Source organism: Nerophis ophidion, linkage group LG01, assembly GCF_033978795.1.
Source record: "Nerophis ophidion isolate RoL-2023_Sa linkage group LG01, RoL_Noph_v1.0, whole genome shotgun sequence".
NCBI classification, from domain to species: domain Eukaryota; kingdom Metazoa; phylum Chordata; class Actinopteri; order Syngnathiformes; family Syngnathidae; genus Nerophis; species Nerophis ophidion.
In genome coordinates, this window is record NC_084611.1 from 80,549,116 (window position 1) to 80,574,115 (window position 25,000).

Consider the following 25,000-nt stretch of genomic DNA (forward strand, 5'->3'; position numbering starts at 1 on the left):
GAATGCACCACTGTGTGTCTAAAAAGGGCAAAATATGTAAATATTGCATGTTATGATGTACATGCTTGTTGCTACATTCCACAAATGCTTTAGATAACGTGTTGATGGAGGTATCCGGATGTTTTTATAGAGCGCTGTATGGCATAATAGAGCAACTCTCAATGGCCCCTTTGTTAGCTGACTTTTACAATCATTTATTTATGATTTAGAATGCATAAAAAAGAAATGTGTGTTCTTTCGTTATAGGGATTGTGAAAGATTGGCAAAAACAAGGTACAGTCCTTTTTAACTTTTTTTTTGCACTTATAAGGTTGTTTCTGGTTGAAACATACTATATCATCGTAAGTTTCACCACATTTCCATTGCTGTGCTGTAGGAATTGTTGGCGCAAATGTATGACTTTTCCTAGCAACCACCGCAGTCTTGGAGATGCAATGCCATGCGATGTCTCCACAAACAAAAACAACGTAAATCATGCATTCTTTTTAATCCTCACATTTGTTTCTATTGCTGGCTGCACCGTGAAAGGTCACCTATTATATAAAAGTGACTCTTTAATGGTGAGCTTACACTAAAATGTGTCCCGAGAGTCTGTTTATGAGCACTAAACATGTCAAAACTCTACCATCTCCCTCATTTGAGAGAAGAGGCGCTCAAACCCTTGCTTTCATGACGTCCTGAAGGAAAACCGTCCTTAAGGGTCCACCCATCGTATAATGAGCCCGTTTCTCATACCATCATTTTAATTTGTGTTACCTAGCATGATGTTGTCGTTAAAATGTATTGTGAGCACTTCGGCTCACATGGTTGCGTTAGTGTTGCTAAATCATCAAAAGAGGAGAAATATAACCTTGCGAGAACAATCTAACTAAGAAATGTGCATGCACGTACAGTACTTAAAACTTTTAGTATATCAGTATGTAGAATTAAATGTATTAAGCAATACAACAAATAATGTACTAATAAGATCCAGTTGAAGGGGTAGTTTGAAGTAGTTTGAACTACGAGTGTTTACAAAGTACAAAGAAGAATAATTATGATACTTACATAAGATATTATTCATCTATTTCAGTCAGGGGTCTCAAACTCAATTCACCTGGGGGCCACTGGATGCAGAGTCTGGGTGAGGCTGGGCCGCAAGAAAATATTTCTTAAAAATGTTGCATACTCCTCAGCATGTCTAGTTGTATAATGACGTTTCAAATTGTATTCATGGCGGGGTGCCCCTGTGCTCAACAAAGAAATATTGCATCTCCAACTTTTCCTGGAATTGTCTTTGCACTCCACTAACCCTTCTCTTCACTGCAGGCTTTTAAAAAGACATGTTTGGGGTTGTGGAATATATTTGTAATTAGCCGACGCACGGAGAATAATGCTATTTCCGCAATGTGTGTCGTTCCGCTTTTCCTCCCGACAGCAACAGGGCAGTCGGTGGATAACAGCCGGGAAAGTACCAGGATAGCGAGCGCAAAAAAGTAACAGCTCCCGGAGTGTTATTCGGCGCCATATAGAAATATATGTAGAGTTCATCGTGTGAGGCAATGCAAATTAAACAATAAAATAAAACATATAACGGTTTGAATTGGTCCAGGTTATCGGGGACTGTTATTACTGATGGACAGGTGTCCCGGGGTGACTGCAGCCCGGCACGTAAGAAAACCCTCTTCTCCATGCCAACGTTTATGTCGCTTTCACTCATTTGCCGCTTTTCCACCAACCCAGAACGTTGAAAGAGCCATTTTGGACACAACGTTGTCAAGCGCCATTCATATAAAACTCGCGGGCCGCTCTAAAATGAAACTTTCATATTAAGGTGGGGGCCGCAAAACAACGTCTCGCGGGCCGCAATTGGTCCGCGGGCCGCGTGTCTGAGACCACTGATTTAAGTTAATCATAACTGACTTAAGGCGGAACTGCAATTGTTTTGGAATGTTGCTTGTTGTTCACAATCACTATGATTGTCTGTTTTTTTTAGGATTATTAAAGATGATAAACAACGCTTGAAGGAGTGTTAGCCACCTGGAATGAGACAATTTTTACTCTATATCAGTGGTCCCCAACCTTTTTGTAGCTGCCGGTCAACGCTTGATAATTATTTAATTTTTTTCTTTGCCATGAAAAAGAGAGGTTTTTGTCATGAAAAAGGGACGTTTTTTGGGTTGGTGCACTAATTGTATGTGTATCTTGTGTTTCTTATGTTGATTTAATAAAAAAAATTAATAAAATAAAAAATTATGTAGCTGAGATAGGCGCCAGCGCCCCCCGCAATCCCAAAAGGGAATAAGCGGTAGAAAATGGATGGATAAAAAATTATTCTGCGGCCCGGTACCAATCGAGCCCGGTGGTTGGGGACCACTGCTCTATATGTTAGATGGCAAAATAAAAAAAATACCTTTTGTCTTCTTGTCTTTCATAATGATTGTGAACGATAGGCTACATTTAAAAAAAAAGTGCAGTTCCCCTTTAACTACTTTAAAAGAGAACTGTTGTATTTAGAAATTATTGATACATTTTGTTACAAATTGGTCACCGGAAGTGAACACATGTGCAAGTAAATGCTATGAAGTGGAAAAGGGGTAGGATTAAATAAGCTTTGCTTTGAAATGGAAAAAAAACATGTATCTTGTCGAAAGTGCATCAATGTTTGAAATGAACTTCAACCAACTAACGTCCTACTCGCCCACTCCTTTAAGTCACGTTGATATATGGCCTCTATTACATTGGACTTGCATTAAAAAATACTATAATATGAACTGGATCCTTAAAAGCATAATTAATACTTTTTAATAAAGATTGACCAATATGTTTTATTCAGGTCCGATACCAGGACCAATTATTAGTAGTCAAGGATGCAGATTATTGAGATATGGAGATGATATTCAATTGTAGCAAAAGTTATTTAAACATAAGTAGTATAAGTCAGTAAACAGCCGAACAAGGATTTAAGTTGGGTTTTTAAAAAAATATTTTTTAATTGAATGTCGGACCAGTAGCGACATACTATTTATGTGTCGCTAATGTTGTTAATTTAGCACCAAAAACATCGGGGGATTTTACAACCACCTTTATTACGTGTGTTTAATGCTGCAGGTCAGAGGTGCATCAACATTTGCATTTGAAGTTAGAGATCGGTAGGTTGTGAGTTCAAACCCCGGCCGAGTCATACCAAAAACTATAAAATTGGGACCCATTACCTCCCTGCTTGGCACTCAGCATCAAGGTTCGGAATGGGGGGTTAAATCACCAACAACGATTCCTGGGCGCAGCCACCGCTGCTGCTCACTGCTCCCCCACCTCCCGGGGGTGATCAAGGGTGATGGGTCAAATGCAGAGAAAAATTACTCCACACCTCGTGTGTGTGTGTGACAATTATTGGTACTTGAACTTTTTAAAATATAGAAAATCCTCTGAGAAATATGGGATTTCATCACATCAGAATACTTTGCCATTTACTCAATGTTATACAATGTAATAGCAGATAATGGATCTAATAATGCATAGTTCATTTAAATAAAAATACGTCTGGGCCTTTTCAGATAGCTTATAGTTGCCATGTACTGCTTGCCTGTGTATCGGCTGGGGACATCTCTGCGCTGCTGATCCGCCTCCGCTTGGGATGGTTTCCTGCTGGCTCCGCTGTGAACGGGACTCTCGCGACTGTGTTGGATCCATTATGGATTGAACTTTCACAGTATCATGTTAGACCCGCTCGACATCCATTGCTTTCGTCCTCTCCAAGGTTCTCATAGTCATCATTGTCACCGACGTCCCACTGGGTCATTATTGTCACCGATGTCCCACTGGGTGTGAGTTTTCCTTGCCCTTATGTGGGCCTACCGAGGATGTCGTAGTGGTTTGTGCAGCCCTTTGAGACACTAGTGATTTAGGGCTATATAAGTAAACATTGATTGATTGATTGAGTTCTTCTTCAGGCTGGCTGACATAATATCTTCCTGAATGTTACAGAAAGTATAAACTTGCTTTCTGCAAGATATTTCCACAAACTTGGATTTTTGGAAGATACATGTTTTCTATCGTATTCATGTCCATCCATCTTTGTCGCATTATTCAATTGAATCACAGCCGCCAAACCCGCCGCACTCCTTAGCTGCAGTAGCAAAAACAAACAAATTACAACTGAAAAGAAAGACAAAAAACTGGATTTCTCGTTTAAAATTTTTTTTGACAGGTAAACAGAAGAGACGTACTGCAGGGGATCAACCCTGCAAGAGGGAGATATAGGAAGGGTTTTAAATGACTAAATACTGATATAACATGTGTACATATTGCATCTGGTAATGTATTTCTGCTGTAGTTGTAAAAAGAAAAAAAGTTTGTTTTAATGACAAATATCGGAACCAATGATCGGTCGACCTCTACTCTTCACCCTTTAAAATACGTAAACAGTAGTTCTCGCTGTACTTGAGCGTCTCTAACTTCTGACTAGAAAAACCGTTGGCGTAACCGTGTCATTCCTCACAGGCGACGACCACAGTTTCAGGGACCGGCCCATATGTTATGTTACCAGAAATGGAACAAAGGCAGTGAACACAGTAAATCACACACTAAAATAACTACGTACGCTCTTTCCATACAACAATATTTTTTTCACACTGGTTCAGCGTTTGATCCGAGCCAAGAAACCTCCTTGTTTTCCACAATAAACAAAACACAAAGGCACAGTAGCAAGATCACAGCCTGAGCTGAGATAGATTAGGACCTGACCACAATATGAAACAAATCCTTTTGTAATTGCTTTGTTTTGAAATCGTTCGTGTCGTTAACTATTATTATTCCGGCAATCAAACAAACAAAATTTATGATTTTTTTAAACGCCGCTGTACGGAGTGGTACACGGATGTAGGGAGAAGTAAAGAGCGCCAATAAACCTTAAAGGCACTGCCTTTGCGTGCCGGCCCAATCACATAATATCTACGGCTCTTCACACACACAAGTGAATGCAACCCATACTTGGTCAACAGCCATACAGGTGACACTGAGAGTGGCCATATAAACAACTTTAACACTGTTACAAATATGCGCCACACTTGAACCCACACCAAACAATAATGACAAACACATTTCGGGAGAACATCCGCACCGTAACACAACTTAAACACAACAGAACAAATGCCCAGAACCCCTTGCAGCACTAACTCTTCCAGGACGCTACAATATACACTCCCCCCTCACACTGCAAACCCCCCAACCACGCCCACCTCAACCTCATGGAGAGTATGTCCCAAATTCCAAGCTGCTGTTTTGAGACATGTTAGCATTTTTTTCCATACCTTGAGTTGATTTATTTTGGCAAACCTTGTTACATTGTTTTGTGCATCCAGCGGGGCATCACAACAAAATTAAGCATAATAATATGTTAATTCCACGACTGTATCTATTAGTATCGGTTGATATCAGAATCGGTAGTTAAGAGTTGGACAATATCGGAATATTGCATATTGGCAAAAAAGCCGACATCTCTAGTTTTTACTATATTATTCAATCAATCAATCAATGTTTATTTACATAGCCCTAAATCACAAATGTCTCAAAGGACTGTACAAACCATTACGACTATGACATCCTCGGAAGAACCCACAAAAGGGCAAGGAAAACTCACACCCAGTGGGCAGGGAGAATTCACATCCAGTGGGACGCCAGTGACAATGCTGACTATGAGAAACCTTGGAGAGGACCTCAGATGTGGGCAAACCCCCCCCCCCCCCCCCCCCCCCCCCCCCCCCCTCTAGGGGACCGAAAGCAATGGATGTCGTGCGGGTCTAACATGATACTGTGAAAGTTCAATTCATAGTGGGTCCAACACAGCCGCGAGAGTTCAGTTCGAAGCGGATCCAAGACAGCAGCGAGAGTCCCGTACACAGGAAACCATCCCAAGCGGATGCTATATTATTATTATAGACCGTTTGAGTATTTATTAATATTCAATTTGGTTCACTTACTGCTGTCGGAGTGCATCGCAAACTAACATGAGTATGTTGAGCTTTGAGTACTCATTAAGTTTTCTTGTTAAAATGATGCTCATTTTAGTGAGTACGAAGTGCTTGTATCGTATAGGAAGTATTTATAACTGTGTGTAAATGGTAAATGCTTGTATAGCGCTTTTGTACCTTTAAAGCACTCAAAGCGCTTTGACACTATTTCCACATTCCCCCATTAACACACACTGATGGCGGGAGCTGCCATGCAAGGCCCTAACCACGACCCATCAGGAGCAAGGGTGAGGTGTCTTGCTCAAGGACACAACGGACATGACGTGGTTGGTAGAAGGTGGGGATTGAACCAGGAAGCCTCAGGTTGCTGGCACGGCCACTCTCCCAAATGCGCCACGCCGTCTCCGGTGTGTGTGGAATATATGTAATATTCATAAAAATCATCAAATATACAACGTGCATACTTCCCGGAAGTCTGGAATGCCTGCAATAATATAGAAAAAAAAAAGATTGCTCATACACTTAATTCACATTTCTTGTTCTACGGTTATCATCACACTTCCACTGTATATAAGTGTAGCGCTAAAAAACTTTTTTTATTTTTTATTTGCTCGAACATAAATCAGTTGTCTCTGGAAGATTAAAAAGGACCAAAAGAAGACGAAAGGAAAGCATGCGAAGCGTAAGGGGCGAAAAGTGTCTGTCTTCTATTTCCTAATTGCAGTGCTGCTGAGCAAGGACTATTTCGGGCGTCTGTGAGTTGTGGCCCCGGTCTCCTCGCTGCCGGCATGTGCGCCACCGCTGGCTTTGGGGTTTCGGAAATCCTTTGCTTTTTATGCTAATCGGGCAGCCGCGCGGCGACGAGGCCCCTCTGGTGCGGTCCGAGCTGGCGGCTCTACTCCGTACTCAGTGTCTCTGCAAGGCTTGCAATTATACGCTGGCAGCCATGACGGGATGCCGCTTATAACGTGGACTCGCAGCCGTATTCTCCAACCCCATCCCGTGTTTATGAATGGCGAACGCCAGGAAAGAGTGCCTGTTTGTTTTAGCGTTTGTATAACCCGAGTCTGTTTGGTCAGATTAGCGCTATTTTACTTCACTGGGTAGATAGATGTGTTTCAACCACAATAACACTCAATGTAGTGTTGATTTTTGTTTGTTTCGGTCTTTTTTTGTAAACCCCCTCTAAGAGCCTTGTATTTCACACAAAAGAAATGTCCGTATATGTCAACAAATTTTAATTAGCAGCCTAGTTTCTGGTCCACGTACACTGCAAAAAGTCAGTGTTCAAAAACAAGAAAAAAAAAATACAAAAATTAGGGGTATTTTACTTGAACCAAGGAAAATGATCTGCCAATAGAACAGGAAAATTTGGCTTGTCAAGACTTTCCAAAACAAGTACGATTAAAGCTGCAAGCAGCGATGGACGGGGCCGTCTTTTGCTGGTGTTTCCTGCCTTTACTCATTCAACATATCTTTACCTGCACATTACCTACCTTCCCTGCATCCTGGGGTCACACTGGTGCTTCTTTCTTTCACCTATAAATGCTGGTGCTTCCTGCCATCACCAAGACAACATATCTTTACCTGCACATTACCTACCTTCTCTGTATCCTGGAGTCAAACTGGTGCCTCCTTCTTTCACCCAGCAACATATCTTTACCCGCACATTACCTACCTTTTCTGCATTGTGTGGTCACGCTGGTGCTTCCTGCTTTTAAGCGGCCATCTTGAGACGGCAGCAGCATCAGCGCAGCGGTTCTTTGAAGGCTCGTAAACTCAAAACTGGAGCAGTTAGAAAAACTCTTTGTGCAACTTTTAATCAGAAGGGTTCAATCTCTTGCCTGTGCGAGTTTGAAGCCGACACAACAAACGCGCTCAGGGGAGATAATGTTTGAAAAAAGGTGACAGGTTTTTACTAAACTTTTGTTTTGAAGGGGTAATTGCTAACTTCCTGTTGATTTTTGCTGAATGATGTCAATTTATGAAATATAGGTCTAAGTGAGACCTACATAAAGGTTTTTGTTTCATGTCTCTACGACATTCCTACGGGAAGTTACAAGCAGTTTTGTCTGTGTTTCCTTCCCAAGAGCAGTTTTGTCTGTTTTATTCATAGGGGGCGCTAGAGCGCAATTTTAAGTTTTTTTTTTTTTTAATTAGATCGCAATTTTTGCCAGTCCTGATGTGTGTCCCCAGTTTGGTGAGTTTTGAAGCATTTTAAGGGGGTCAAATTACAGCTCAAAGAAGCAAAAATGACATTTTTTAGGAAACTTTTGTTTTGAAGGGGTATTTGCATGTCATTTTATGAAATGTAGGTCTAAGTCAGACCTCCATAGAGGTTTTTCTTTCATGTCTCTACGGCATTCTAACGGAAGTTACAAGCAGTTTTGTCTGTGTTTTTTCCTAGGGAGCGCTAGAGCGCAGTTTGGAGGTTTTTTTTTTATTTTTATTTTTTATTAGATGGCAATTTTCGCCAGTCCTGATGTGTGTGTAAAATTTGGTGAGTTTTGAAGCATGTTAAGGGGGTCAAATTACAGCTCAAAGAGGCGGCGGTATAATAATAATAATACCTTAGAAATACAATAGGGTCCTCTGTCCCAGAGGGACATTCGGTCCCTAATAAGCTGACTTCAACAAACCTAAAAATACCTTAAAATAAGTATATTATTACTCATACAAGAGCACTTTTTTTGGTAGAAAAAAAATTGAGACCTTTTTGCTCAATATGTTGAAAGATATTCTTAAATTAAGTGAAGGCTAGTGCCATTATCTTAACATAATGTTATGCGCTCGGCATTACATTTCTTGAAACCAGCAAACTTGTACTAAAAAATAATTTATTGTTCTTAATGGAAAGGCAACAAGGCAACCGCTTGTTACTCTCGGGGTCTCCTAGCCGCTCAGGCAAATCATATTCTCTAAAAATGTATTTTTCCATCTATAACATGATGTCATCTCGCAAGTGCGTGTTCTTTCAGTAAATTAGTGCGCATATATACAGCCCAGCTCCTGGCCCAAACATTTTTTATTGTAATTTTGAAGAATTTATCTGAGTGCATGAACTGTTTCTGTTCAAAATTGTTTGAAATGTCACATGTGAAATGTCACATGTGAAATGTTTAAATATTAACTGTCCGTTTACCGTACTGTGCCAACTGTACTACTTTATGAGTGCATATTTTCTATTGTTTAATTGGGAAAAAAAAACAGCAAAGTCCATTTGGCTGTCATCCGTTTTAATAATGAGACAAAATTGTGTCATTATTAAAAGGCTTGAAATAAGAAATGATTACTTTTAAAAAGTAGTTTATTACTTGTGAGTGTTGATGACACAGCTTTGCAACAGTTGATATTCTAGTTTCAAGCATGTTTTACTTAATATACCGTATTTTTCGGAGTATAAGTCGCTCCGGAGTATAAGTCGAACCTGCCGAAAATGCATAATAAAGAAGGAAAAAAACATATATTAGTCGCACTGGAGTATAAGTATCATTTTTTGGGGAAATGTATTTGATAAAACCCAACACCAAGAAATAGAAATTTGAAAGGCAATTTAAAATAAATAAAGAATAGTAAACAACAGGCTGAATAAGTGTACGTTATATGTTGCATAAATAACCAACTGAGAAGGTGCCTGGTATGTTAACGTAACATATTATGGTAAGAGTCATTCAAATAACTATAACATATAGAACATGCTATACGTTTACCAAACAATCTGTCACTCCTAATTGCTTAGTCCGATGAAATTTTATACGTCTAGTCTCTTACGTGAATGAGCTAAATAATATTATTTGACATTTTACGGTCATGTGTTAATAATTTCACACATAAGTCGCTCCCGAGTATAGGTCGCATCCCCGGCCAAACTATAAAAAAAACTGAGACTTATAGTCCGAAAAATACGGTAGGTCATAAAATATCAGTTTCAAGCTGTAATATCTTACTGAGATCATTTAGGACCAAAACACTTAAAACAAGTAAAACACTCCAACATAAAATCTGCTCAGTTAGAAGTACTATCTTATCAGACAGAAAATAAGCAAATATCACCCTTATGTGAGATATTTAATCTTACTTAGATTTCAGTTTTTGCAGTGTAGATGTTGGTTCTTGCATGGACCAGTCGCGTAGTTTGGGTTTGGAGTTCCACTCCAAAAAGAAACTTTTGTTTGTTTGTCATTTAATTTCTTAGTCAGCAGGTTACAGTACATTCTCATCTAGCTAATCTGGGTAGCTGGCGAGCTCACTTCTGGGCGATATATATATAAATATATATATAAAAAAAATAACAACCGCAGGATTCTTCTTGTGCCTCATCCTCCAACTGAAACAAGTAGAGTGTGGTTTTTGACTGTTCTTCTGTTTGCTCAGCTTGCATAACAGGAATTAAAAGCAAGCCAAGCCAAGCCGGGCTGGGCTGGCGGGATGCTATTTGGGCCTCGTCTTTGGGGTGCTTTGCGACATTTCACGTGTGCGAGCTAGCGCCAGTGGCACACCCCAACCCCCTCCAGTCTGGCTGTTGGCTCGGTGCCCCTGAAAAATGGCGAGAATTTAGCGGAAGTTATTTTCACAGTTGACTGACATGGTGGAAATAGAAGAAGAGATGGCGACGAATGCAAAATATGTTAACTTTTTCTCAACCAGTAATTGATAGCTAACACTGCCAACCACACGGGGGGGGGGGGGTCAACCACTGATGAACTGAAAATCTCTCTGAATGTTCTGAACTTCTTACTCTGTGTCATATTTTACTTCTGTCGGGATGGGTACCTTTTCAATTTTAACCGATGCGGTACCCATTGCTGGTACATAAGAATCAATCAGTCAATCAATGTTTACTTATATAGCCCTAAATCACGAGTGTCTCAAACGACATCCTCAACTCAGATCCCACATCAGGGCAAGGAAAAACTCAACCCAATGGGATGACAGCGAGAAACCTTGGAGGGAACCGCAGATGTATGCACGTGCATGTTCTATTTTCTGCTGGGTTTACTCTCTATTTTATGCTGCGGTTGCCACATATACTGTAATATTGTACAAGGTAATTGGTACATATTGTATATATGTTATAGACATAATATATCCGTAAATATAATATACTGTACACATATTAAGCATATATTGTATATATTCGCATATATGTTATTTTATATTGCTATATTTAGTCCATTTATACCTGCATTTTCCTTTCCATCCTTACACTTTCCATCATTGTAACTGAGCTACTGTGTTGAACAATTTCCCTTGTGGATCATTAAAGTTTGTCTAAGTCTAAATTCAGAACACATTTCTATTCTTCAGGCAAAATATTGACTATATTAAATAGTAATTAGGGTTGTTAAAATGAACGAGTTAACTTGTGATTAATCACAAGAAAATATTGCCATCCATCCATCATCTTCCGCTTATCCGAGGTCGGGTCGCGGGGGCAACAGCCTAAGCAGGGAAACCCAGACTTCCCTCTCCCCAGCCACTTCGTCTAGCTCTTCCCGGGGGATCCCGAGGCGTTCCCAGGCCAGCCGGGAGACATAGTCTTCCCAACGTGTCCTGGGTCTTCCCCGTGGCCTCCTACCGGTTGGACGTGCCCTAAACACCTCCCTAGGGAGGCGTTCGGGTGGCATCCTGACCAGATGCCCGAACCACCTCATCTGGCTCCTCTCGATGTGAAGGAGCAGCGGCTTTACTTTGAGTTCCTCAAAAGAAAGTATTGCATTTTTCATGAAACACTTAGATTAATTATACAATTTATTTTGACCAGACAAGCTCTTTTACCTTAACCACTATACGGTTTGTGATCAGATCAATGCGTACATCAGTACAAAAATGAGTGAGGAGACGCAGCTTGGTGTGCTCGCTAGCAAATTTCACTCCAAAATACAGCCTGAATGATCTTTAGTTTAAACTGTTGCCATGTTTTTTTTGCAAATAAATGGCGTGCATTCAAGTACAATGTTTAACAACTTTCCTGGTGATTGTATTTGCGTAAAAATATTGGGGTCTTTACCTAAGCAAATTAAATTATGCAAGGGAGTGATTAGCCTGTAATTAATCATGGTTAATCCAAATTCCAAAATGAGATTATAATGATTAATCCAAATTCCAAAATGGGATAAAACTGAGTAAAATATCATCATCTGACAATCTTTCTGAACATGCTTTGAACTCTTGTTTCCATAGCTCAGTGGTTCTCAAATGGGGGTACGCGTACCCCTGGGGGTACTTGAAGGTATGCCAAGGGGCACGTGAGATTTTTAGAAAATATTCTAAAAATAGCAACAATTCAAAAATCCTTTATAAATATATTTATTGAATAATACTTCAACAAAATATGAATGTAAGTTCATAAACTGTGAAAAGAAATACAACAATGCAATATTCAGTGTTGACAGCTAGATTTTTTTGTGGACATGTTCCATAAATATTGTTGTTAAAGATTTCTTTTTTTGTGAAGAAATTTTTAGAATGAAGTTCATGAATCCAGATGGATCTCTATTACAATCCCTAAAGAGGGCACTTTAAATTTATGATTACTTCTATGTGTAGAAATCTTTATTTATAATAGAATCACTTGTTTATTTTTCAACAAGTTTTTAGTTATTTTTACATCTTTTTTTCCAAATAGTTCAAAAAAGACCACTACAAATGAGCAATATTTTGCATTGTTATACAATTTAATAAATCGGAAACTGATGACATAGTGCTGTATTTTACTTCTTTATCCCTTATTTTGATTAGGGGGTACTTGAATTGAAAAAATGTTCACAGGAGGTACATTACTGAAAAAAGATTGAGAACCACTGCCACTTAACATTTACTTTGCTGCAGCTGATGGGGCGGTATAGCTCGGTTGGTAGAGTGGCCGTGCTAGCAACTTGAAGGTTCCAGGTTCGATTCCCGCTTCCGCCATCCTAGTCCCCGCCGTTGTGTCTTTGGGCAAGACAATTTACCCACCTGCTCCCAGTGTCACCCACACTGGTTTAAATGTAACTTAGATATTGGGTTTCGCTATGTAAAGTGCTTTGAGTCACTAGAGAAAAGCGCTACACAAATATAATTAATTTCACTTCATATTAATATTGCCCTTCAGATTGCAAACGAGACGAGATAGACTCCACTGCGCCTCTGTTGGTGCAGCCAAGTAGTTTACTCAGTTTGACCTAAATTGAGAGTCTTCCTTATTTACGGTTCAATTCAGAACTAAATCATTTTTAACGCCGATTGTCTCCTGCAGGTCTGGTGATGACGACTTCCAGGAAGTTGGACAGGGAGCAGCAGGACGAGCACATTCTCGAGGTAAGCACCCACTTTATTTTGGGAAGAGAAATTCCAATTTATCAAAAAAAAAAGTTTGATGTCTTTTACATTTTTGAGCCAATGTTGTGTAGGAGCCAATAGGAAAGGTTCCTAGTGTAAATGGGTGAAAGGGTGTCATGTGTTTTTGGGTGTGGTGTGAGTCCTCTGTGTTCTTTCCCATCCTCTGGCGAGCAGCAACAGGAAGCCGCCGATTTTTTTTAAACCTGTGGCTTTTATTGACCTTGACTTGCATTCGTTTTTTGTTTTTTTTCTCTCACCGAGCCCCGCCCTCTCGCCGCACAAGCCAAAGTTGATAGTAGGGCCTTTTTCTTTTTAATTGCCTTTTCCGGGCTTTTAATTACAGTCATTCAGCGCTGGCCAGTTAATCCCAGTACATCTGGTGCCAGAGCCGTGTTGGTTTTCAGGCTCCGGATTGTATTTCACCGTAGCACAATTGCATTATGGCAAGCATTTACGACAAGGTTGTAAGTGAAGGATACAGGAAAACGGATTCCTTTAAGGAAGAAAAATCATTAGTCAGTGAAGTGTGAGCCCTTTTTACACCATCTTTACAAAGTTTGCTTTCTGTGTTTTCCTTTGAAGTGTGAAAAGGTTTTCCCAGCCTTTCGAGGTCACAAAAAAATGTAATGCCCCACAACCTAGTGGTTGACAAGTAATCAATAGCTCCAATTGCAAACTTGTACAAAGTCTCGCTTTAAGATAAAGATATAATTAAATTAGGGCTGGGTGATATGGCTGAACGATGTATGTTTTATGACGGTCGATATCGAAAGTTACTAATATTTTTCATGACCTTTCAAAAATAAGGACCAGGAGAGAAAACATAAAATCTGATTTATTTTACATTTTTAAACGTCACCTTCTGATTATAAGTAAGTTAATGGTACTAACACAGACAATAGTAAAGGTGTTAGAATTAGAGATGTCCGATTATATCGGACTGCCGATATTACCGTCCAATAAATGCTTTAAGATGTAATATTGGAAATTATCGGTATCTGTTTCAAAAAGTAAAATGTATGACTTTTTAAAACGCCGCTGTACAGAGTGGTACACGGACGTAAGGAGAAGTACAGAGCGCCGATAAACCTTAAAGGAAATGCCTTTGCGTGTCGGCCCAGTCACATAATATCTACAACTTTTCACACACACAAGTGAATGCAACGCATACTTGGTCAACAGTCATACAGGTCAGACTGAGGGTGGCCGTATAAACAACTTTAACACTGTTACAAATATGCGCCACAATGTGAACCCACACTAAACAAGAATGACAAACACATTTAGGGAGAACATCCGCACTGTAACACAACATAATCACAACAGAACAGAACCCCTTGCAGCACTAACTCTTATCCACCTCAACCACGCCCACCTCAACCTCCTCATGCTCTCTCAGGGAGAGCATGTCCCAAATTCCAAGCTGCTGTTTTGAGGCATGTTAAAAAAAATATTGCACTTTGTGACTTCAATAATAAATATAGCAGTGCCATGTTGGCATTTTTTTCCCATTTTTTTAATGACGTCAGCGAGTATCAGCGATGGTGTTGCCGTGGCGATGCAAGGTGTTTGTTTTTGCACGTGTTGCTTATGTGGAATCCGGAAGCTGTTTTTATAGTCTGCTTTTTTTTTCACTGGGCAGCAGACTCATAAAAAACACACACACGCACACACCTAACAGTTTGTCCTCGGGGCAACTGGCCGTGGAAGAAGAATGCCTGCACGTGCACAGACAGGCTGCAATCACAGCAAAGTAGCAGAGGGTTTTCATGCTAAGCTAGCCAGCAGAAGATGGTCAACATGTGCAGCCATTGGGAACATGTGGAGCAATTAGGGTGGGGGTGGTGTGTCTGTGTGTGTGTCAGCATTGTTTGCATCAAATGTCATCAGGAGGTGGTGGGTAGTTGGGGTCGTAGGGGGTTGGGGGTTACCAGGACCCTGGGGGGGCCTTCAGTTTTTGCGACGGGACGGATGACTGTTGAGGGGGTGTAAGAGACGAATAGCGGAAAGGCCAAAGTGGCGTTTGATGGTCTGATTGTGGATGGTGAGGGGGGGTGAACAGCAAAGTGGGACATGCCTGGACATGCTGGGGAATCAGGAATAGGACGGGGGAGGGTAAACAAGAACCTAACATCTGCTGTGAGCAGACTTTTTATAACAAACTTCCCTAGCTGAACGCCAAACTCCATGTTTGAACCTGTGTTTGTTTAGACTGTGGGCTGCTATTTGGGAGATTTACTCTGAGAAGTTAAGAAGACTTTTTGTTTTTTCTAGCTGCACTTTCGGATAAGACATATATATGGTGGTTTCCTCTAAATAAATCATCTGTTTGCTCTACCTGCGGAGACGAAAATGTAAACACTTTTCAAACCACATAATATGTCTTTGCACTCCTGTCAATCGCAGGAATGTGCCGCAAATGCTGTAATTATAGGTGGTTGCCTTTGTAAAGGCATCATTAGAGAATGAGCGTTGTTTCAGAATTGTAAAAGTCATGAACATGGATGTAACGATAAACGCTGTAATGATAAACGGATAATAAAATTAGCATATAACTGTAATTGATAACATTTTGATCAACTTACAGTGCAGTGATTTTGCTCATTTACTGGAGAAGCAAGCTTGCACTACTGAGCTAGTAAGAATAAAAGTTGAAGTCCCAACTAGAGATGTCCGTTAATGGCTTTTTTGCCGATATCAGATATCCCGATATTGTCCAACTCTTAATTACTTATTCCTATATCAACTGATACCGATAGCTACAGTCGTGGAATCAACACATTATTATGCCTACTTTTGTTGTGATGCCCCGTTGGATGCATAAAAACTGTAACAAGGTTTTAAAAAAAAAATCAACTCAATTTATGGAAAAAAATGCCAACATGGCACCTCCATATTTATTATTGAAGTCACAAAGTCCATTATTTTTTTTTTAACATGCCTCAGAACAGCAGCTTTGAATTTGGGACATGCTCTCCTTGAGAGAGCAAAGGAGGTTGAGGTGGGCGGGTTTGAGTTGTGTGTGTTTGGGGAGGCGGGGGTATATTGTAGCGTCCCAGAAGAGTTAGTGCTGTAAGGGGTTCTGGGTATTTGTAATGTTGTGTTTATGTTTTGTTACGGTGCGGATGTTGTCCCGAATTGTATTTGTCATTCTTGTTTGGTGTGGGTTCAAGTGTGGCGCATATTTGTAACAGTGTTAAAGTTGTTTATACGGCCACCCTCAGTGTGACCTGTGTGGCTGTTGACCAAGTATGCTTTGCATTCACTTGTGTGTGTGAAAAGCTGTAGATATTATGTGATTGGGCCGGCATGCAAAGGCAGTGTCTTTAAGGTTTATTGGCGCTCTGTACTTCTCCCTACATCCGTGTACCACTCCGTACAGCGGCGTTTTAAAAAGTCATAAATGTTACTTTTTGAAACCAATACTGATAATTTCCGATATTACATTTTATCGGACGATAATATCGGCGGTCCGATATTATCGGACATCTATAGTCCCAAAGATAGTCACACACACACTCTAGGTGTGGTGAAGTTATCCCCCGCATTTGACCCATCCCCATCTTCACCCCCTGGGAGGTGAGGGGAGCAGTGAGCAGCAGCGGTGGCCACGTTCGGGAATAATTTTGGTGATTTAACCCCCAATTTCAACCTTTGATGCTGAGTGCCAAGCAGGGAGGCAATGCGTCCCATTTTTATAGTCTTTGGTATGACTCGGCCGGGGTTTGAACCTACGACCTTCCAGTCTCAGGGCGGACACTCTAACCACAAGAAGACAAGAGACAATAATGTTTTTCCCCAATAAGGAATGACATACCCTAATCTAAACTTGTGTAAACAAATTGCTGTTTGACGGACTAAACTAATCAATTGTGTACATTGAACATAAAGACTGTGTTCTCTTAGTGAGCCATCTATACTCGAAGGACTATTGACAACAGGAAGTGAACACACGTGACGTCATATAAACCGGAAAGGATGCACCATGAATTGATTAACGGGTGACCCCGACTTAAACAAGTTGAAAAACTTATTCGGGTCTTACCATTTAGTGGTCAACTGTACGGAATATGTCCTGTACAATCTACTAATAAAAGTCTCAATCAATCAATCAACCTAAAACCTTATTTTTTTATTCATCATTGAAAAAAACACTCTTAAACTTTTACAAAATAAAACGTAGGAGTATACATATATTCAAACACTCACAAAAAGTAACATGGCTTTTAAGAAGCCAGATTAGTATGTAATGTTTCTTCTGCCAATTAAGGCATATTGTGTGTCAACCTATTTTATTTATTTTTATTTTTAAATAGAACTTTGTTTGAATATTTCAGTGTGTATAACTATTTTTTTGGAGCACATTCAGCAATACCGTGATAATAATGATAACCGCAATCATTTTGGTCACAATAGTCGTGATATGAAATGTTTATATTGTTACATTTCTAATCATGATCCGACATGATGGTTTGGACTTGGTTCACTATTTTCCTGTGTTTTGTTATGTATCATTTCCTGTGTCTGTGCTTTTATTTCGGTTCTACTTCCTTTTTGGATCCCTTGCTGCGCTGCATCTTCACTTATTGTTCTGTTTCCTGCCAGCTCACCTGTTTTCCATTAGTTAATCCACCCTATTTAGTTGCACCTGTTGCTGGAATATAATTGTGTGTCAGTGTTGCATGTGTGCCTGTTAGTTTGTATCCTTTCACTTTAGAGCTTTAGTCACTCACCCGTGGTGTTTAGTTACATCCATACTTGCCAACATTGAGACCTCCGAGCGGGGGTGTGTATATTTCTAGTATTTATTATATATATATATATATATATCCATCCATCCATTTTCTACCGCTTATTCCCTTTCGGGGTCGCGGGGGGCGCTGGCGCCTATCTCAGCTACATATATATATATATATATATATATATATATATATATATATATATATATATATATATATATATATGCTGGCTTTTGAACTTTGCGTCGATAACAGTCTGGATGGTTTGCTTCTTGGTCCGGTTGACTCGATGTCCAATATTTCCAAAAACAATTTGAAATGTGGACTTGTCAGACCACAGAACACTTTTCCTTTTTGCATCAGTCTATCTTAGATGATCTCGGGCCCAGAGAAGCCGGCGGCGTTTCTGGATGTTGTTGATAAATGGCTTTGGCTTTGCATAGTAGCGCTTTAACTTGTACTTGTAGATGTAGCGACAAACTGTATTTAGTGACAGTGGTTTTCTGAAGTGTTCCTGAGCCCATGTGGTGATATCCTTTGGAGATTGATGTCGGTTTTTGATACAGTGCCATCTGAGGGATCGAAGGTCACGGTCATTCAATGTTGGTTTCCGGCCATGCCACTTACGTGGAGTGATTTCTCCAGATTCTCTGAAACTTTTGATGATATTATGGACTGTAGATGTTGAAATCCCTAAATTTCTTGCAATTGCAGTTTGAGAAACGTTGTTCTTAAACTGTTTGACTATTTTCTCACGCAGTTGTGGACAAAGAGGTCTACCTTGCCCCATCCTTTCTTGTAAAAGACTGAGCATTTTTGGGGAAGCTGTTTTTATCCCCAATCATGGCACCCAGCTTTTCCCAATTAGCCTGCACACCTATGGGATGTTCCAAATAAGTGGTTGATGAGCATTCATCAACTTTATCAGTATTTATTGCCACCTTTCCCAACTTCTTTGTCACGTGTTGCTGGCATTAAATTCTAAAGTTAATGATTATTTGAAAAAAAAAAAAATGTTTATCAGTTTGAACATCAAATATGTTTTTTTTGTAGCATATTTAACTGAATATGGGTTGGAAATGATTTGCAAATCATCGTATTCTTTTTATATTTACATTTAACACAATTTCCCAACTCATATGGAAACAGGGTTTGTACATATGTGGCATCATCGACAAAGATACAAGTAATTGCTATTGCGACATATAGTGGACACATTTAGAACAGCTGTTTATTTCAATCAAACATTTACGGTTATTTTTTATACTTAGCAAAGTCATTCTGCGGGCTGGATAAAACCTGTTGGCGGGCTTGGTGTAATCCTACAAAGTCCATTTACTGTTTTACCGTGTCAGCATGATTGCTCATCTAAACAGCAAGCTAGAAGTTTTCTTAGTTCGTATCACCTGCTAATTGATTGATTGATTGATACTTTTATTAATAGATTGCACAGTACAGTACATATTCCGTACTACTGACCACTAAATGGTAACACCCGAATAAGTTTTTCAACTTGTTTAAGTCCTTGTCCACGTTAATCAATTCATGGTAATACTTATTAACATGGAATATAGTAGGCCATATTGTATTTTAAGTGAAGTTTTGCCAACAAAAACATCGAACATGGTACTTTCTTTGAACCCCATACATAAACAATGTAACATCTATAATATCATGGCATAGAAGAGGTATTCACAACGTTATCTGGCCTCCCATCTCCTGGCCAATGTTTTTGCGCTCTACTGCTCTGACTGTATGTTTAACCCGAGATACCTTTCATACAGCTAATTGATACTTCTATATGCAGCCGGTCAACCATGCATTTATTTCCGCTGGGGGCGCATGTGGGATACAAGAACATGCATTACCTACAAAAAATAAAAAATGTTTTGTATCTGAAAGTACATTAACTTTGTAGTGCAACTCTAAATATATTATTGTAATAAGCTACTAAGCGCTTAAGATTTGTTGTGCCAAATTTGAATAATAAGAAAACCAATTAAGTAGGTAATTACAATGGAAATTAACATGGAAATGTTCTCCTATAGCAAACCTATATAAAATCTTTATTCCGTGACCGATTTATTCATGTAATGACATTTTTAATTATTTTTAATCTATGTATGGGAAGATTATGTGGGTGTGCCAAAATTAAGTACATTTAAAGCCAACACACATATGTTAATCAATTCTTCAGACTTTTATTTGTATAGCACCTTTAATGCACAGGCAATTGGCCACACAAAGTGCATTATGTCCACTTATATGTGGACATAAATATCAGTTATTTACTTAACCTTCGTCTTGTGATAGGGTCGGCACCGACCCGTTTTAGTTTTTAAATGCTTAAAAGCACCACATACATTTATTTTTTTGCATCAAAGCTTTTTGACTTTGTCAGGAACCTCTTTGTCAACAAAATAATTTTTTTAAATTTTTTTCACTAAATTATAAAATGCTCTGGTAGAAATTATGCCCTTGGTGTTGTTAGGGTCGGTTTCGACCCAGTTATAAAAATAAGATGATAAAGCAATGATAAGAGCCAAAACTGAACACACTGACAGCCAGCTCCTCCCCCAATCTTGTGAGCTTTAGTGGATTCTCATTTTACCTTGTTATCCTGTACAAAAACAAACAAAAGACGGACACTAAAAGTGTCACTTTTTGCCACTCTGATTTTGTTTTTTTATTAGTTTTGGAACTAGTAATCTATTTCTCTTGGTTTCATTTGATTGATTGGTTGTTGTTTGTTTGATGTTGGATTTCTGTTGCTGAAAAAAATACGTTTTAGCCTTTTTCTTGAAGTAAATATATACGGGTCGAAATTGACCCGTAACACCATAGATGTTACTATAGTTAAAATTCTTAAAATGAAAAAATAAATTAAACACATTTATTTAAGAGATGTGTTCTAATACCCCTTAGTAATAGTTAGGTAACACAACAACCTTTTTTTTATTTATATGATTCTCTTGAGGTTCGTTTTACCATTTTTAAAAATTGAAATCGAGGGGTATACTGACAAAAAAAGGCCCAATGGCCCAAACCAAAAATATTAAAACCAATATTTTCAAGGATAAGGAAGCCTAACGAGGTAACCAAGAGATGAAAAACAAATTGGATGATAGATAATTGTTTTTAGTGTATTTTACAGCTGATTTAAGACATGGGTCAAAACCGACCCGTTAACATAAGAGATGGTAACAGAAAGCTAACACAAGAGGAAGGTTAAAACATAAACATTTTGAAATGCCATTAAGTTATTACACTTATTACACTTACACTAATTATTTAATGTAACGTTGCCTGAATAATTTCACGTTTTAATTCAGGGATCCAGAACCTTTTTGGCTGAGAGAGCCATGAAATCCGAATATTTCAAAATGTAATTCCGTGAGAGCCATATAATATGTTTTAACCCTAAATACAACTAAATGCGTGCATTTTTAAGACCAACATTTTATAACAGTATAATAAGTATTTTATTCTTTTTAATAACACTGTTATTCTAAAGCTAACCAATAATGAATATAATACTTCTTACCATTAATGCGACTTCTTGAACAGGTGCGATAGAAGATGGATGGTCGGATTAAAATGCATGAGAATGTTTTATAATTTGAACGTTATTTTTAACACTGTGATTACCAGCGGAATTGTTCATTACTTATCTTGTTAAGCAATGTCAGCTATGATTTATCTGAGTGCCAGATGCAGTCATCAAAAGAGCCACATCTGGCTCGAGAGTATGGGTTCCCTACCCCTGTTTTAAATGTTTATTTACTATGCGGGATTTTTGCACAAAAATATTAAAAAGAAAATAAATACAAAAATCACCATGTTGCAAAAATAAATGTTTAATATTGCAGGGAAACTATTGCATTTTTGGAAGATAAAAACAAAAGTATTCCCTTTATTTTTTTCAAAATAAAGTATTTCAGGAATAAAACAATCTTTTTGAACAATCTAAGTTGACAGCATCCTTACAGCCTCTTAGTAATGCAAGTGTACATTTATTATTGTTATATAACAACTTCATTTTCGTGGTGTTACAACTTTTTTTTGTCAGAAAAATCTCATTTAGGTGCTCCTATTGTGGGCATTTTTTTGTCGCAGTTGTTTTTCCCAACAAAGTGAGCAAGATGAGGGATCCTGCCACCTAGTGGCTGGAGGCTGTTTTAGCGCACGTCGCAAACACAAGAATTCACTGTGTAGTTTAGTTGACAGTACATACAATTGTAACCGTAAGGAAACATTCGGGCGCTGTCAGTATAAAATTGGACATGTTAGTCTTTATGTCTGGACGCCGGTGAGCACTTCCAGCTAATCGAAACCGCCAAGCCTCCCTCAGAGAAACATTTTTGCTTCCTGCAATCTAAGTAATGGACATCTGCAGACATGGCAAAAGAATGAAAACCCCTAAAAACACATTAGTTGCGTAATTGAAATGACGCCGGCAAATGGCGTGTGACGGGCCTTCACTGTCTTTATGGGAGACACTCAGCAGATGTTTTTTAACGACGTCGACGTTTGTTCTGCCCTGGCGACACGCTCAAACGCACAACGTTTTTGAGGTCACTTATCCGTGAGATGGTATCAACTTTTTCTGGACGCGGAGTGTTCGAATGTCCAAAGGAGCTGGGAAATATTTGGATGACTAAATTAAAAACGGTTAAAAAGCATCTGTCGTTTTTAGCTCGGCTAATTTAGTCATTTCTTTTCATCATCAGAAAATTGAGAAGCGTAAAATCCGTCATTCCTGCTCCTATAAGACTTTGTAACAGCTGCTGTTGACCATTTGGGCTATTATGAATTAATTGGAAGAACATTTAATACAGGGGTGTCAAACTCAAATACAGAGTGGGCCAAAATGTAAAACTGAACAAAGCCGCGGGCCGAGGTTGAACAAATTAACCTTTTAATAGGGACCCAAACAAGTTTTTCATTGAATATTGAACAAGCAAGGCTTATATAACTTTATAGTGACATGCAAAATCGAATTATTAATAATAATAATAATAATTAAAACATATCAATAGCATATAAAATTAAATTTTATTACAAATGTAATGCCTCTTTTCTATTTGCAGCCTTCTGAGGTAAATATCAAAATAAACTTTTTCCACAGGCTAATAATACATTTGAAAATAAAATAACAATAATGAATGAATCAAACATTCAAACCTTAAAGTAGCCGGAGAAAGCGCATGAATAAAATGTTACTTATTGCTCAGTTTGCTACACTGATTTTCTTGAGGTGGCGACTTGTCCAGGGTGTACCCCGCCTTACGCCCGATTGTAGCTGAGATAGGCACCAGCACCCCCCACAACCCAGAAGGGAAAAAGCGGTAGAATATGGATGGATGGATGAATATGGAACAAGCGACGCTTATATAACTTAATAGTGCAAAATCTACTTTAAAAAAACAAACGAAAAAATATCAATGGCATATTAAATACAATGTAAATAAAAAAATTGGTGGTAGCGGGGGGTGTATATTGTAGCGTCCTGGAAGAGTTAGTGCTGCAAGGGATTCTGGGTATTTGTTCTGTTGTGGTTACGGTGCGAATATTTTCCCGAAATGTGTTTGTCATTCTTGTTTGGTGTGGGTTCACAGTGTGGCGCATATTTGTAACAGTGTTAAAGTTGTTTATACGGCCACCCTCAGTGTGACCTGTATGGCTGTGGATCAAGTATGCCTTGAATCCTTTTCTGTATGTAAAAGCCGCATATGTTTGTATGGAGGAAAGAAGGACGTGACGTCAGGTTGTAGAGGACCTTTTAAGGAACGCCCCCAATATTGTTGTCCGGGTGGAAATGGGGAGATATTCAGGATAATGGTTGCCCCGGGAGATTTTCGGGAGGAGCACTGAAATTCGTGAGTCTCCCTGGAAAATCGGGAGGGTTGGCAAGTAGGAGTATTAGCGGTGAATGCGGTGCCGCTGTATAATACCGGCGGGCCAGCTCTAATTTTAATTTGATATTGCCTACAAGGCCAAATTAAATTATATGGCTGGCCCAAATTTGGCCCGCGGGCCAGAGTTTGACACCCATGATTTAATATGTTGACTATTATGGCTACAGTATTTTTAGTGTATATTGTGTCTATAAGCTATTAGGGATGGGCCTAAAGTGGGGTTATATTACAGCCTTTTGTGATAACAATATAAACACAATTGTTAAGTCTTCGACCCATGGCTGCGGTTGTCGTGTTCCCTCCGATGCAGGAAACAAGCAGGAGCGGCGTGCAGGTAGGATTAAGGTTTTAATATTCAAACGCAGGGCAAAAAATACAAAACAAAAACTCAGACGCTAACAAGCGTGGAGCGGCAAAACAAATAGTCATCCAAGGGTGAACTGCGAGGAAGAGCAGCGTGTGGAAAAATATACTTGAGCTAGGAGAAACGTAATTGTGGCATCTAGCAAACATTGACCCAGCAACTAGTGCTGGGTGACAGAAAACTATAAAGGGGAGAGATCAACCAAAACACCTGGTGGGAACACTAATTGCTAAACTAAGACAGGCGAGGAGAGTTAGTGCCAATGGAAACCAACAGTAAACAAAAGGAAATAAGGTGCACCCAGGAAACAGACTAAAACATAAAAAACTAAGGTGCACCCAGGAAACAGACTAAAACATAAGAAACTAAGGTGCACCCAGGAAACAGACTAAAACATAAGAAACTACTCAACATAAATTATGCCATGAGATGGGTAACGGATCATGACAACAATATAATATTTAGCATATAAATGACAATAGAACTATTTTAAAAGTGGTTACAGAAGGCTGACGTATGCAGTGATCAGATGGATGGATAGTACTTTATTAATTCCTTCAGGAGAGTTCCCTCAGGAAAATGACAATTCCAGCAGCAGTGTACAGAATTGAGATAAAAAAAAAATAAAAAAATAAGTAAAAACTAGAGATGTCCGATTATATCAGCCAATACATGCTTTAAAATGTAATACCGGAAATTATCGGTATT

General features: G+C 39.1%; 1 protein-coding gene across 10 annotated transcripts in view; it reads left to right on the plus strand.

Moving 5' to 3' along the window:
- Positions 1-25,000, plus strand: part of fat1a (FAT atypical cadherin 1a) — a 182,572-nt gene that overhangs the window by 59,153 nt on the left and 98,419 nt on the right. For all 10 annotated transcript variants that reach the window (XR_009808447.1, XR_009808445.1, XR_009808446.1 and 7 more), the window contains exon 4: positions 13,189-13,250. Coding sequence is in view for 7 of the 10 variants with exons in the window: in XM_061912916.1 (XP_061768900.1) it covers positions 13,189-13,250 (62 nt within the window). In the remaining 3 variants the exon portion in view is untranslated. The remainder of the gene's footprint in view (positions 1-13,188; positions 13,251-25,000) is intronic.